General features: G+C 44.7%; 1 protein-coding gene across 40 annotated transcripts in view; it reads right to left on the bottom strand.

Moving 5' to 3' along the window:
• Positions 1-15,658, bottom strand: part of DST (dystonin) — a 503,614-nt gene that overhangs the window by 216,796 nt on the left and 271,160 nt on the right. Inside the window, exon 1 of one of the 40 annotated variants that reach the window (XM_067005911.1) lies at positions 13,151-14,207. The exons of 38 other annotated variants lie outside the window; for them this stretch is intronic. In XM_067005911.1, coding sequence (XP_066862012.1) covers positions 13,151-13,864 — 714 coding nt within the window. In that variant the 5' untranslated portion in view covers positions 13,865-14,207. Of the gene's footprint in view, positions 1-13,150; positions 14,208-15,658 lie in introns of those variants that run through there. One more of the 40 variants, XM_067005915.1, reaches the window with a different exon arrangement.

Here is a 15,658-nt window from a genome sequence, read left to right as displayed (position 1 = left end):
CCCGTCCCTGAGCCCCCTGCTCTCTTTACCTCCTTCTCCATTCGGTTTGCACCACATGATCCATCAGTTCAACCACCATCCTCAACTCCCTCACCCCGTCCCCACCTTGCAACCACCCAGCCAAACCTCAACACTGATCCAGGCAGCGGTATGTCTTCTCCACCCCTGCCCTGAGTATACACCTGAACTAGTGGAAACCATACCACCATGTGGACCACTGCCTTCACGAATCCCAGCTCTCATCTCAGCCAGGGGCTCCAGGAAACTTGCCTTTTCTTCTCAGTGTCCTAAACAGCTGGTTTTTCTATCCCTCACAGCATCTCTGCCAACTCTTCACGAAATGCCTAAAACTCGTACCCTACCCCCTCTTCTTTCCATGTCTGGCATCACTTTTTCATCTTCTTTACAGAGAAAACAGCGACACATGTAAGAGCGCCCTCACTGTCCTTCCTCCTGACCTGCTTCCCTCCTGTGAATCCTCCACCTCCTGGGAGGAGGGGGGTCTCACTATCAGTGACCCTGCCCTCACCTGGGTCTTTGCTCTGAGTATGTAAGATGCCCAAGGCTCTTCCATCCTAAAATAAATAAAAACAAATAACCCTCATAAACCCAGTTTCCCCTGTACTTAGCACCAACTCTCTTCTCAGTAAAGCAACTGGAAAAAAAAAAAAAAAACATTCTGTGTTTTATAATCTTTATTATCTTTACTCCTCAACCCGTCGAGACTTGGCTTTCACCCCAAACACTCCACAAAAAGTAAGGAGAGGTGTCCAGATAAAAAGGGAGGGAGTTCTTGCTCATGATTCTGTTTTCTCAGGAAAGAAGGCAATTAGACGGTTGGTGGAACGTCACAGAGGAAGTGGTGGGCACAGGAGGGGATCAGGCACTGAGAGACAGCACAGGGTCATCGGTCTCTCCTCCAGTTCCCCATCCTGACCTTGCCGAGGCAGCAGTTCTGCCAAACCTGCTCATAGGCGAATTTCCCACGAACCCGGGGAGATGGAAGCACCTGACTCCAGGGGTGCATGAGCTGCCCCAAGACTGATTCAAGGGAGAAGAGGGTCTTATAGCCCCATTTCTTCCGTTTCTCCATGGCCAACGATGAGCTGAAGCAACTATTATCTTTACTCAGGACCATCGCCTCTAGTCTCCAGTGTCAATACCAACATCTTTTAAGACATAGTCATGATAGACCTAGAACGATACCGGGCTCAGGAGAGCTTCCCCTTCCTCTGGAACTAAGCCTCGGTGTCGGGACTAGTGACAGCCTCCTAACCAGCTGCACTGCACCACGTCTGCCCTGCTCTCACTCTGCAGACACATTAATCCAGGTCAGTCTAGGCTGCTCTGCCCAGACCCAAGCCATTCTCCTTCTATTCCACAATCAAACCATACGAACATCAGACCATGTGGACTATACACCCCCTCCCTCCTCGGGTCCTCTGTTCAGGCTACTTCTCCCCTTGGAACATCCTCCCCATACCCTGCCCAACATGGTCAGACTAGGTGCTCACTTACCATCTGCTGAGTAAGGGGCGGGAGACAGAGAGGGAAGGGGGAGGAAAGGAGGGGAGGGGGGAGGAAAGGAGGGGAGGGGGGAGGAAAGGAGGGGAGGGGGGAGGAAAGGAGGGGAGGGGGGAGGAAAGGAGGGGGGGAGGAAAGGGGGGGGAGGGAAGGGGGAGGAAGGAAGGGAGGGAGGGAGGGAGGGGGAGGGAAGGGGAGGAAGGAAGGGAGGAAGGGAGGGAGGGGAGGGGGGAGGGAAGGGGGAGGAAGGAAGGGAGGAAGGGAGGGAGGGGAGGGGGGAAGGAAGGGGGAGGAAGGAAGGGAGGAAGGGAGGGAGGTGAGGGGGGAGGGAAGGGGGAGGAAGGAAGGGAGGGAGGGAGGGGGGAGGGAAGGGGGGGAAGGAAGGGGGGAGGAAGGAAGGGAGGAAGGGAGGAGGAAAGGAGGGGAGGGGGGAGGAAAGGAGGGGAGGGGGGAGGGAAGGGGGAGGAAGGAAGGGAGGGAGGGAGGGGGGAGGGAAGGGGGAGGAAGGAAGGGAGGGAGGGGGGAGGGGGGAGGGAAAGGGGAGGAAGGAAGGGAAGGAGGGAGGGAGGGGGGAGGGAAAGGGGAGGAAGGAAGGGAAGGAGGGAGGGAGGGGGGAGGGAAAGGGGAGGAAGGAAGGGAGGGAGGGAGGGAGGAGGGAATGGGGAGGAAGGAAGGGAAAGAGGGAGGGAGGGAGGAGGGAGGAGGGAGGAGGGTGGGGGGGAGCCGGGGAGGAAAGATCAGAAAAACGTGTCACGTTTTCATTTGGTATGAATGAGTTTTAGACTCTCATGTAAACCTTGTCATCTTAGAAATTAAATGGCTGCCCATTAAGCTCACTGTGCAATAATCACCAAACACCCGGGCCCCACCGCCCAGGAGTGCCCGGCGGGTGAGCCCAGCCCTGGAGATTACTCTCCAGAGCCCTGCCCACCACTCCCCATTTCTCTGGGTGTGTCCGCCTCTGTGTCTCCAGACGTCCATCACCCCCTTTTGCGTCCTCCTGGCCCCACGTGTCCCCATGTCTGTGTCTCGTGGCCCCACGTCCCTGGATGTCTCCGTGGCCTGGGTGGGTCTTTCTGAGGTGGCCACCCCACGCTCCCCCTCCTGCTGCCCCAGTCCTGCCCACAGTGCTATGTATGCTCCCCCAGCCCGTGACAGCCACAGCCACGCCCCTCGCAGTGTCCCAAGGGAGGAGGGGCGTCCCTGCCAGGGGCTCTCTGCCCATCTCCCACCCTGCCTCACAAGCACCCGCCCGCCACCCTCACGTGGCTCACATTCAACTGTCAGAAGTTTTGCTGTCAATAAAAGGTTTGAGGATCGCAAAAAGAAAAAAAAAGTGAGAGCCCCACATTACCTAAGTGTCATCGAAATCATTTCTGTAAAACAATTTCATAAACTTGACCCAGGACATAGCCTTGAAATGCCTTTTCAATGAAAGAAAACAAGCCAACACCCCCCATCTGAGAGTTCACTCTGATTTCACTCCCAGCTGACAGCGGACTGGCCCGCTACCTGCTGCAGGAATCGCTACCTGCTGCAGGAATCGCCACAGCCTCTGGGTTCTGGTCAGCTGAGGCTGCAAGCCTGTAGTCCTCTGAGTAAAGTCAATGTCATTAGATGACTGGGCGACAGCCACACCTGATTTTTTACGGATGTTGTCATGGTTCTGGCATGCAGGGAGGGGAGGGCACACCAACAGCCAACTTCCAAAGCTGACTCACATACTCCCTAGGAGACTATTCACATTTTTATTGTATTTTATCCTATACAAGGCAAATATGCAACTTAAAAAAATTTTTTTAATAACTATAATTTATTGAAAAGGTTAGAAAGTTTAATCAAATTTACTATTTAAATAATCGACATGTGACACCAGAAAGGCAATGTCTCTGAGGTTAAGAGAAATGAGAAATTTAACTTAGAGAGGCTATAAAAACAGTAAAGGATTAAGGAATCCGGGGAACTCAAACTGGAAGGTCACAAAGCCCTCTGGCAACTCCCTGGTCTCACTGGTGAACAAGCTGAGGCCAAAGGAGGTGAGGGGACTGGCCCAGGGTCTCAGCACTCTAGCAGGCAGGGGTTGAGGAGATGGACCTATGTCTCCTAAATTCCAACTCAGAATTTGCAAGAGGAGAGTGAAATCTCTCCTTCATATTTAGAAAAGAAATCTACCCGTACAACTCAGACAGATCTTACCTCAGGAGGCCCAGTGGGTACTCACTCTTCAATGCTGGGGAGATGTCTGCACCCGGGTTGGGTCAGGGTTAGGGGTAGCTCTCAGCTCCCCTCAACCCTTAGGTCAAGACCCTTCCCCTGGAGCTTCCCAGCCTCTACACTGGCAAAGCAGCTGCTACAGAAAACACTTCTCATTTTAAGAGGAGGACCCACCCCTGGATCTCTCACAGGAACAAAGCGTCAGGGTTCACAGAGGTCCCCTCACTAGACTAGACACACGTCCTTGACTGCCAGCCTCACCACAGAGCAGCAGAGCTGCCCCTAGATTCACATCCTTCCTCTTCTTCCAGAGCTGCTGCAATAGGCCCTCTGGATGCATCTGCACTGAGCTGCAAATAAACATATTAGTTTTACGACTTGGTCCCTCCCAGGGGTTATTTCTGTCCCGAGAAATTGACAGAATTTTAAGCTAATGGTAGAATTAGAGAACACACTGTCTGACACATTATAGGTATTCACTAAACATCTGCTGAAGAAATGGTCAAAAGAAGAATGGCCCTGGGGGATGAGGCAGCTCTGCTGGTGTAGAAGGATACCTTATGTCCAAGGAAAGAAAGAAGGGCTCTTCACAACAGATGGTCACAACATGTGTCCTCTTTTCAACAGGAGCAGAAGACAGTGGTGGGACAGAAGTTATAAAGCGCCTGCAACCTCCTAGGTCTTTCTCCCACATACTACTTCATTGAATCCTCAGAACAAGAAATCACCCTAGTTCACAGACATGGAAAGTATGACCTGCATTAAATGTAAGTCTTCTGGTTTCTCCGAAGAAGACATACAGATGACCAATAAGCACATGAAAAGATGCTCAACATCGCTAATTATTAGAGAAATGCAAATCAAAACTACAATGAGGCACCACCTCACACCGGTCAGAATGACCATCATTCAAAGGTCTACAGGGACTTCCCTGGTGGCACAGTGGTTAAGAATCTGCCTGCCAATGCAGGGGACACGGGTTTAAGCCCTGGTCTGGGAAGATCCCACAAGTCGCGAAGCAACTTAGGCTGTGCGCCACAACTATTGAGCCTGTGCTCTAGAGCCCGTGAGCCACAACTACTGAAGTCCGTGAGCCTAGAGCTCATGCTCCGCAACAAGAGAAGCCACCGCAATGAGAAGCCCACACACCGCAACTAGAGAAAGTCCGTGCGCAGCAACGAAGACCCAACGCGACCAAAAATAAATAAATAAAGTCTACGAATAACAAATTCTGGAGAGGGTGTGGAGAAAAGGGAACTCTTCTACACTGTTGGTGGGAATGTAAGTTGGTGCAGCCACTGTGGAAAAGAGTATGGAGGTTCCTCAGAAAACTAAAATAGAATTACCATATGATCCAGCAATCCCACTCCTGGGCATATATCCAGATAAAATTATAATTCAAAAAGATATATGCACCTCTATGTTCACAGCAGCACTGTTCACAGTAGCCAAGACATGGGAACAACCTAAATGTCCATCAACAAATGAATGAATAAAGAAGATGTGGTACATACATACAGTGGAATACTACTCACCAATGAAAAAGAACAAAATAATGCCATTTGCGGTAACATGGATGCAGCTAGAGAGTATCATACTAAGTGAAGTAAGTCAGAAAGAGAAAGACAAATAACATATGATATCACTTATATGTGGAATCTGAAATAGGACACAAATGAACCTATCTACAAAACAGAAACAGACTCACAGACATGGAGAACAGACTGGTGGTTGCCGAGGGGGAGGGGGTTGGGGGAAGGATGAAGTGCGAAGTTGGGATTAGCAGATGTAAGCTTTTATGTATAGAATGCATAAACAACAAGGTCCTACTGTGTAGCACAGAGATCTATATTCAATATCCTGTGATAAACCATAATGGAAAAGAATATAAAAAAGAATGTATGTATAACTGAATCACTTTGCTGTACAGCAGAAATTAACACATTGTAAATCAACTATATTTCAATAAAAAAATAAAACTGAAAAAAAAAATTTAAGCCCTCTGACTCAAGAGCTCCTAAGTCCCCTTTCCTCTGCTACACCAAATCTATAGCAACGCCCTACAGCATTTCAGGAAGAGTTTTATCTATCAATGAACCAGCTCATTTTACAGTTACAGAAGGAAAAACTGATTTAAGGGATACACAGTGGATATGGGAAGGGTAGCTGTCAAATGTTCTCCCTGCAGAACCCAAATCCCTACTGGCTAGACACGAGTATCATCCAGGGAATTTCAATTCCTTCATATTTTTTTGTTAAAATAAACGACAGTTTATACTCTAATTGAGAGAGTTCAGGTATTAACAAGGATGAAAGCAGCAGGTTGGAAAAGGTGATCTCAAGATGCTTCCACCTCTTTTAACATAATTATTTCAAGAGTGAAAGTTTATCATTGGGAGCAAGGTTGTTGCAGAGCTGTGGAAGGTGGTGACCTGTGTTCCATCCCCGACCCCACTGTTTACTGGGCCTTGGTTTCCTCTCATCAAGATGCCGACACACACACATGGTTCACAATGGTGCCTGCCCGACATGAGTGGAAGTGACTGCACCAGACTGACGATTATTCCTTACATTTTTTTGCTCACATTGCTTGACACTGTATTCAGGCAAAAGCAAATTCCACACTGAATGTGTCAAAACACGCAAATATTTCCAAGCCAAGATGTTTGCTTCCAAAGATAATCTCTTCAACGATGTTTCAACTATTTTGGCAGAAACCAATGTAATCAACACATTTTTAGTGTCTGCTTCCAAGTTTCAAAAATGTGTGAAAAGGCTCCACAAAATATTCTTAACTGTAAAGACAGCACGCATATTTTGAAAATGCTATCTGGTTAAAAAACTGCCTTCCTAAAAGGAAGAGTTAAATTGAGGATAAAAGTAAAAAGTTGATAAAGTTCAAGTGCTAATGCTCTACGTTGATGGCTACCTTTAGCAAATGCTCATTTATTTCTTATTCAAATTATGGGGGAAAACTAACACAGATATGACTATTTTTCTTGTATAGTAAAGGATTTTAAACTTGGCATGTCCTTCATTTAACTGAAAAGATACAGGCATTCTATTGCTGATAGAGATCCAATTCTGTGCAACGATTTTATAACTAAACTTTCACAAACTGGGTCATGAAATCCAAATGAAGACTAGAAATTTAAAAATCTATAAACTCATTTTCATTAAAAAAGATGAAATGGTTCAGAAAGAAATGTTAATTAGTCAACTATAAACCAAATGACCTTTGCTTTCAAGATCTAGAGAGCAAAGCTACCGTGGAAAAGTAGAAATATTTAGATTTTACCCTAGTCCTTGAATTCTAAGCACGATTCTATAGCCTAAGATTCATAGAAGACTTGGTTAAAGGAAAAAATACTGAATAAATATTACATTTCAGTGAGGTTGAATATTAACGTATTATTCTAACATTTTGAGATAGTTCTCAATTATTTTGTTTTTATAATTTAGAAAGTCAATGAATGAAAATATCTAACTCATCATTACTCAGATGCTGATAATGTAATTTGTACACTGTCCACACCCCACGCCACCCTTCCCTCCTTGGCTTCTCTCCTGTACGTCACTGCCCTGTTTACTGCAATTCACCAAAGGATGAAAAGGAACATGAACAGAGTTCAGTTTTCAGTAGTTAACACAGCTATATGACAGGGTGGGACGTTAAAATGACAACAGTCCCCATTATCCACAGTTTCGCTTCCCGTGGTTTCAATACCCAAAGTCAACCACAGTCCAAAAATATTCAATGGAAAATTCCCAGAATAAACAATTCTTAAGTTTTAAATGGCACGACGTTCTGAGGAGCAGGTTGAGATCTTGCACCATCCCGGTCTGTCCCACTCCCAACAGGAAACATCTGACTAGTCACTCCATGTATGTCTTGGTTATATCAGACTGACTGTTGCAGTATCCCACTGCTTGTGTTCAAGGAACCGTTATTTTACTTAATAACTTAATAACAAAGTGCAAAAGCAGTGATGCTGGCAACTTGGATAGTCTCCTAATGTGCCTAATGTATAAACTTTATCATAGGTATGTAAGTACAGGAAAAAGCACAGTATATACACAGAGGGTTCAGTACTATCCAGTTTCAGGCCTCCACTGGGAGCCTTGGAATGTATCCCCTGCAGGTAAAGGGGGAACAACTATATTAAAGATCCTCATCCCCAAAGCCTTTCAGGTGACCAAGTTTATAGCCACGGTCCCCATCATTTATAATGAACAAACAATGGGATATAAGTGCCTAGTGTTGGTTCAGTATATAACAGGTGCCTAATAAATGTTTGGTAGAGGAATCAAAAAAGAGATGGATGGAGGAAGGGGTGAAAACACTCAACAAAAAGGTATGCAATGAAATGAATGGATTTGTAGGAATGTAAAAGTAAAAGAGCTGTATGTGGGGAAAGGTAGGGAAATGACATCAGTTCAAAGTTCAGCTTGGAGATTATTCTGGGTGAGATCCAAGCCCTTCCACGTCCTGGCTGAGTGACTTGAGCAAGTCACTATGTTTCCTGAGGCTCCATGTCCTCCTCTGTAAATGCAGCGAACAACAGAACCATTTCATGATGGTTAAACAGCACAGTGGGGGGTGTCTGGCATGCAGTAGGACTCCACAAATACCACGCCTAATAACAGTCGTGTCGTCATCCAGCCCCACATCCTCCTTTTCTGGAAATCGAAGCCGAGACCCGGAGAAATGAAGAAGGCGTCCAATGCGCACAGCTCTCTGGCGGCAAAGGTTGGCGAGAACTCACACCTCCTGCCTCCGGGCCCGTGATCCACACTGCTTGTCAGAAAACCCACGATGAGGAGAAAACGAAGGGTGAAGCTGGTTCTCAGAATTCAGCATGTTTTCAAGAAACATGTGAGAGGGCGCCTGAAACATATGCAGTGTTCTCACGTTCCGTCATAAGATATTCTGATTCAGTTAAATCCAGGGTAAAGCTTCATCTGGAGATGATTCTAGCACCACAGGGACCCTGGGGTCCAGTTGAGAATATGAAGAGTAACGAGTGCCCAAGCCACAGTCTTGACCATCAGAATCATTGGCCCACAGTGATCCATTATATTAGAATCACTAGAGTTGACATCCGGGCACCTATATTTTTCTTTTAATACTTCTTTTATTTATTTCTTTTATTTATTTTTGTTTTTGTTTTATATTTTTTGGCTGCATCGGGTCTTAGTTGCGGCACGCAGGACCTTTTGTTGCAGCACACAGGCTTCTCTAGTTGTGGTGCACAGGCTTCTCTCTAGTTGTGGCATGCGAGTTTTCTCTCTCTAGTTGTGGTGCACGGGCTCCAGAGCAAGTGGGCTCTCTAGTTTGCTGCAGGTGAGCTCTCTAGTTGAGGCGCACAAGCTCAGTAGTTGTGGCACACGGGCTTAGTTGCCACCAAGCATGTGGGTTCTTAGTTCCCCGACCAGGACTGAACCCTCATTCCCTGCACTGGAAGGTGGATTCTTTACCACTGGTAAGCCCCCAGGCACCTATATTTTTAAAAGCTCCTTAGGTGACACTTACATGTGGTCTGCTAGAGAACCAATGACCTATAAATAGAGAAAACAACAATCTTGGCTGAGAGCCACATCACAAGACTGGGAAGAGGCGGGATGTGTGAAACTCAAGAAAGAAGAATGCTTTGTGGGCACAGTTCAAGGGGAAAGGCAGGACTCCAGTCACTAGTCCAGGGAGCATGTGAGTCAGACAAAGAAGGGGCCCTGCACAAGGTGCAGACCCTGAGCTCATCACTTCCTGTCCCCAAACGTGCTCTGCCTCTGCCACCTCTGTTGGTAACACTCATCCTCCCCATATGAACATCAGCTCTTATAAACATCAACCCGTGCTCCAAGTTCACAGCATCTCCTTCAGAACTCTGACAGCTCATCAAAGTAGGATGCTGTGCCATCATTTAAACTCAGCTATCCTATCCTATCTGCTGTGTTCCCTTAAGGACCTTATTTAACCTGAGTTTTCATTTCTTCCTTCCAAAGAGGAACTGTCTATTTCACCTATTTAATACAGTTGTTAAGAATGATCAAAAGACACAATGTGTCTGAAAGTGTTTTTCCACTTCCAAAGCAATATGCAGATCTAAGATACTTCCTTTGTTTACTTACACCTCTTTACCCTAGTGAAGTTATCACAGGTTATGAGATTTACATTCAGTAGATGCCCAAGAAGGGGCGGCTGAGCCTGCTCCACAGAATGCCAGGGCCTGGAGGGCCACCAGAGGTTGGCTTACAATGGCAAGGATTAAAGAGGAGGTGGGCTGGTCACCTACACTAAGAATGACAAGTATCACAGGACCTGGGAAGTTCAAGTCAGAGGCTTAAACTAAGTCTAAGCTTAAGATAAATTCAAAGAATTGTACATTATTCTGCTTTGGAGATTAACCCAAACGTTACTGAGCCCAGCCCTGCACACAAATGAATGAGTAAAAATGGCTCAAATAGAGAAGATATGGAAAACATTTTGAAGGGACAATGTCTTGCAAGGGAATGCTGGCTAACAGGCCATTTCTGGGATGGAATACTAGTGAAGGGGCTGACAGCTCTGATTTGCATCCAATTCTGCAATGAAAAATGGAGAATCCAATGCAAGATAAAGGGGGCCATGCACAGTTCTAACCAAAGATAATTAGGCAGAGTCCACCTCCAAAGTACTGGGAAGAATGAATTTACGAGGAGCAGCTGAGCTGTTTGTCTGACTGCCACCAAACAGTCTTTATCTGGACCACAGGGAAGTTAAATGTCAAACTCCTCAGATAAAATAAAGACTATCCCTCATCAAAAAGTCGGGCTTCCCTGGTGGCGCAGTGGTTGAGAGTCCACCTGCCGATGCAGGGGACGCGGGTTTGTGCCCCGGTCCAGGAAGATTCCACATGCCACGGAACAGCTAGGCCCGTGAGCCATGGCCGCTGAGCCTGCGCGTCCGGAGCCTGTGCTCCGCAACGGGAGAGGCCACAACGGTGAGAGGCCCTCGTACCGCAAAAAAAAAAAAAAAAAAAAGTCTACAAACAATAAATGCTGGAGGAGGTGTGGAGAAAAGGGAACTCTCCTACACTGTTGGTGGGAATGTCAGTTGGTGCAGCCACTAAGGAGAAGAGAAATGGAGGTTCCTCAAAAAACTAAAAACGGAGCTACCATATGATCCAGCAATCCCAATCCTGGGCATATATCCGGAGGAAACTGTAATTCAAAGAGATACATGCAACCCAATGTTCATAGCAGCACTATTTACAATAGCCAAGATACGGAAACAACCTAAATGACCATCAACAGAGGAATGGATAAAGAAGATGTAATACATATCTACAATGGAATATTACTCAGCCATTACAAGGAATGAAATAATGCCATGCGCAGCAACATGGATGGACCTAGAGATTATCATACTAACTGACGTAAGTCAGAGAGAGAAAGGCAAATACATGATACCACTTATGTGTGGAATCTAAAAAAAATGATACAAATGAACTTATTTACAAAACAGAAACAGACTCACAAACTTAGAAAACAAATTTATGGTTACCAAAGGGGAAAGTGGGGGGGAATGGATAAATTAGGAGTTGAGGATTAACATATACACACTACTATATATAAAATAGATAATCGACAAGGGCCTACAGTATAGCACAGGGAACTTGACTCAATATTCTATAATAAACTTAAATGGGAAAAGGATCTGAAAAACAATGGATATATATAAATATACAACTGAAGTACTTTGCTGTACACCTGAAACTACTATAGCATTGTAAATCAACCATACTCCAATATAAAATAAAAAAATTTTTTAAAGTGAAAAAACAAAGGACTATCTCATTCAGCATTTTCCTAGAAGATATGAGGCTTTAAAAAGTACCTCCATATCACAATTATTTAACAAATCTGACTACAGGTTTATGACTTATTTTCACATGTATTTTCCAGTGAAGTTTCAAAAACCATTAGCTACACAAAGTAGAAGGAAGGGGTAAAATCCTTGGCATGAGTATAATACAAGTGGGAAAAAAGACTTATGCACCACTAGGAAACAGATTTTATGAGTTTCCACTAATGAAAACATGTGAGGCTTACTTGAAGCCAAATTATGCAAAAAACAGATGGAAAACATATGTGAGCAAAGCAAGTGGTTACATTCATAAACACACAGCAGCCAAGCGGCTTTCTTTTTCACTGACCTTCATGCCAGACCTACATAGACAAGGCCTAGACCGGATGCTTTCTTTTTAAATGTAACCACTGTAAAATGTAAATAGAATGCATGACATAACATTGGCAAGGCGTGTTGGTAGATACAAACAGGAGAACCAGCTTCAGGAGGACCAGCGGCCAAGGCCAATGATGGTTGCACAACCAGACCCTTCTAAAACCTCATCTGACCACTGGGCCAAGGATCTCTGCCCAGCAATACAACGGCCTTGCCATGAACGTTTCATGTTCCATATACCACTTACGTCCAGATTTTTTCCTAAAATGCAACGTTAGGAACAGCTTAAATGAAAAAGCCATCAGCTGCCAAGTGGTACCATGTACAGAACGTTGCTTGGGTGATGCACTTCTCAGGCAAGTAAATCAATATTCACTTACATTTTAAAGACAAGTAAATATCCCAGAGAAGCAATTTGTCTAAAGCTAAATATCCATGTTAGGAATAAAGATCACAACTTCCTGGCAGTCTGAGTCATATTCAGATTCCTATGACCCGCTGCCCAAATGAGTTCTGATTTTAGACTTGGCCGGGGAGTAATGCTCATAACAAAGAGACAGAATAGATTTGGGCAGTTTCATCTGTGCCTGTCACCCGCAAAACACACACACACACACACACACACACACACACACACACACACACACACACACACACAAGCATACACAGATACACACACGGAACTGAAAGCAATTGTCAGTGTCCTCGTGTATGGAAATGGACAGAGAACTAGAATTGGGGTTTGGGATCAGCAATCAAACTTACAGATGAGCAGGTGAGGACTGACTGATCATTGTAGCATCTCCTCCCTACATCTGTCTTGTCATAACTGCTTTTTGATTTAACTTTTGTTTCCAAAGGCTAGTCCATCGGAAAAGTCAAGACACATGAACTACAGAAATTCAAAAGACGTGCATTATCTTAGAGCAGTGGTTCACTAAGTCTTCCAATAGTAACAAAAATGTATAGGCTTTGAAATAAAGGTGGGATTAAAGAATGTACCACCAAAACTAAAATCATAGTAATCAAATCTAAGGCTACAAATGAAATGCACCAAGAACTCTACAGCTTTCACATAAATGAATATGAAAAGAATGTTTACAAAGGACAAATTACAGAACCTCAGCCAGGTGTGAGCACCTGGGGTCCTTATTTACACTTTAAACTCAGGCTCTGTGCTGCACTTACCTCCTTTCCACTTGTGTCCTTGCAAGGAAAGGACACGTTATCACAGAGGGAAGGACATCTCTTTTTTTCAAACTGGAAATGACATGTTGCATGAGGGCAAGATCTCTCCATGTTTTGCTTTCCTTGAACACCGCAGGCATTTTTGGATGGGTCTTCAGAAAACCCACTTCTTTCAAGCACTCTCTCTGTACCACAGTGAATGGAATTTAAGCTGGCTGCCTTTCGGAAAGAAAAACTATCAGTTCTTCTCTGGAATGTTCTTTCTCTTGGGTTGATATCATCGAAATGGTCCTTCCTCTTTGCACAGTAGGGAGTGCTGTCTTTTTCTGAAATCCTTTCCTCTAGTTCACTAACTTTGACTTCTGTTTCCTGGTGTTGAGGAGGAGAAGGGCTCCCAGGGTGACACCGACTGTTCACCGTCTCATGCTGGACACCCGCTTCCAGAGTGAGGCTGGGGCTGGCACATCCCTCCTGCACCAGCCCCCTGGGCCAGGGGGCTGCCTGCTCCTTGGAGAGCGGGATTCTGCTCCTCTTCCCTTCATTTTCAGGGTTTGGCTCTCCTGACTCTGTGTCACCTACAGTTTTCTTGGTCGGTTCTCTTCTAAAGTATTTTCTTCTTCCAGCAGAATATTTTTCAAGGCTCAGAGGAGTCTTGGCAGGATCTAAATATTGTTCTTCTTTCTCCGCTCGGACACATCCACAGACATTCCCCATGTGATTTGCAGGAAATCACAGTTGCTCAGTGTCACTCATTTCAAAAGCCAGGGCTTACTCAGGTCTCCATGCAGTCTAATTCCTCAGACTTCATGACCATCCTTTTCAGCATGAGGCCATTTTGCTTATGAGAAAGGCACCCGCAAGAAATGCCGTGGCATCCTGCCCAGCCGGTCCCTGGGTCTCATTAGACACCCCGTGGCTTACTTCTGGCCACCAATCCTCTTAGACAAACATCACTGCTCACTGTCAAATGACACACCGATGAGCTTTCAAGGCAAACCCTTAACTTCATGGCACGAAAAAGTTCTGACCCTTCCTTTACTTTCAGTTTTCTGAAATGCAGTTACACTACCCAAGTTTGAATTAACCTTTGGAACGACTGGTGATTCAGCAAACATGAGCACAAACAGAAAGCAAATCCCAGTCAAACTTAGTTTCAAAGCGCCTTTCAAATTTAGTTTCAGACATTCTCCACCATACAATTGTTTTCCTTAAGAAACACAAACTAATGTTGGCACTTGCCCCCCAAAAAAGGGCTCAAAAACCTCTATAAACTGTACTGACTCTTATTCAAAAACAGCAGCCATAAAAAAAGAACAGGATGATTCCATAGCTGAAGGAGCGGTAATAACATGCTAAATGCCTAAAACACTCGATTCAAATTGTCTCTAAAATCAATCTCTTCGAATAGTTTGTCATATTTTTCATATGACAAATTGCCAAGCCGTTTCTCTTTTCATGATCATTAGGATTTTCATATGAGGAAATTGATAAATTTTATGATTTAAAGCATGGAACTCTCAGCCAAAAGAAACATCTGTGTGTACTAATACATGAATTAAGGCACTTGAACTTTACTTGTAACTTTTATAATTGTACCCTAGTTAAATATTACACAGTTTTACCAGGGCCATGGTGTATACATAATAAATCAGTAAGGAACCCGATGACCTAAAGTGTGCATATTTCTAACACTGAGTCATCAATATGGTAAAAAGGAAATTAGTATCGCATGACTAGTCTTATGCATAAGCTGACTAGAGCCCAGGAGCCACAACTACTGAAGCCCGCAAGCCTAGAGCCTGTGCTCCGCAACAAGAGAAGCCACTGTAATGAGAAGCCTGCACACCACAATGAAGAGTAGCCCCCGTGCACCACAACTAGAGAAAGCCCGCACACGACAACGAAGACCCAACGCAGCCAAAAATAAATAAATAAAATAAATAAATTTATTTTTTAAAAAAGGAAAGAAAATTGATAATTGCCTTTCTCTAGGTTGTCTTTCAACTGATCAAAGATGGAACTCATTTTTCTAAATAAAAATATTCAATTAAATAGTCAAGTTAGCAATATGGCTGATATTTGTCAATAACAGACCTGCATGGTCTTAATCATTTCAAGGGGAAATTAATCTCCAACAGAAGAAAACCTGAATATCCTAGAAGACAAGCTGGTAAAAATAAAGCTTCAGGCTTGTTGGTTTGTTTCTTTTTAATTTGATTTTCAATGTCTTCATTGGCAATGGAACATTATTCACGAGAATTTCAAAGTATAATGGCTGGTATTTGCACTAACATAATAATAGAGGCGAAACCAGTGATTTGCAATTGCTTCCCGCCCTGTCAAACAGAGCAAACGCCCATTTTCTGGCCACTGCACACTGCTCCCTCCCCCAGAAATGGCCCCACTTCAGTCTCTGCCTGGTAACTGGCATTCATCTTGCAAAGCCTATCACTGATAATTTCCTTTATTCTCTAAGACCTTCTTAATCCTACCACAACACACCCTTCT

The sequence above is a fragment of the Kogia breviceps genome, chromosome 10 (genome assembly GCF_026419965.1).
Source record: "Kogia breviceps isolate mKogBre1 chromosome 10, mKogBre1 haplotype 1, whole genome shotgun sequence".
In the NCBI taxonomy this organism is placed as follows: Eukaryota; Metazoa; Chordata; class Mammalia; order Artiodactyla; family Physeteridae; genus Kogia; species Kogia breviceps.
The sequence above is the reverse complement of the archived record's forward strand: the minus strand, read 5'-3'. Positions and strand labels throughout refer to the sequence as shown.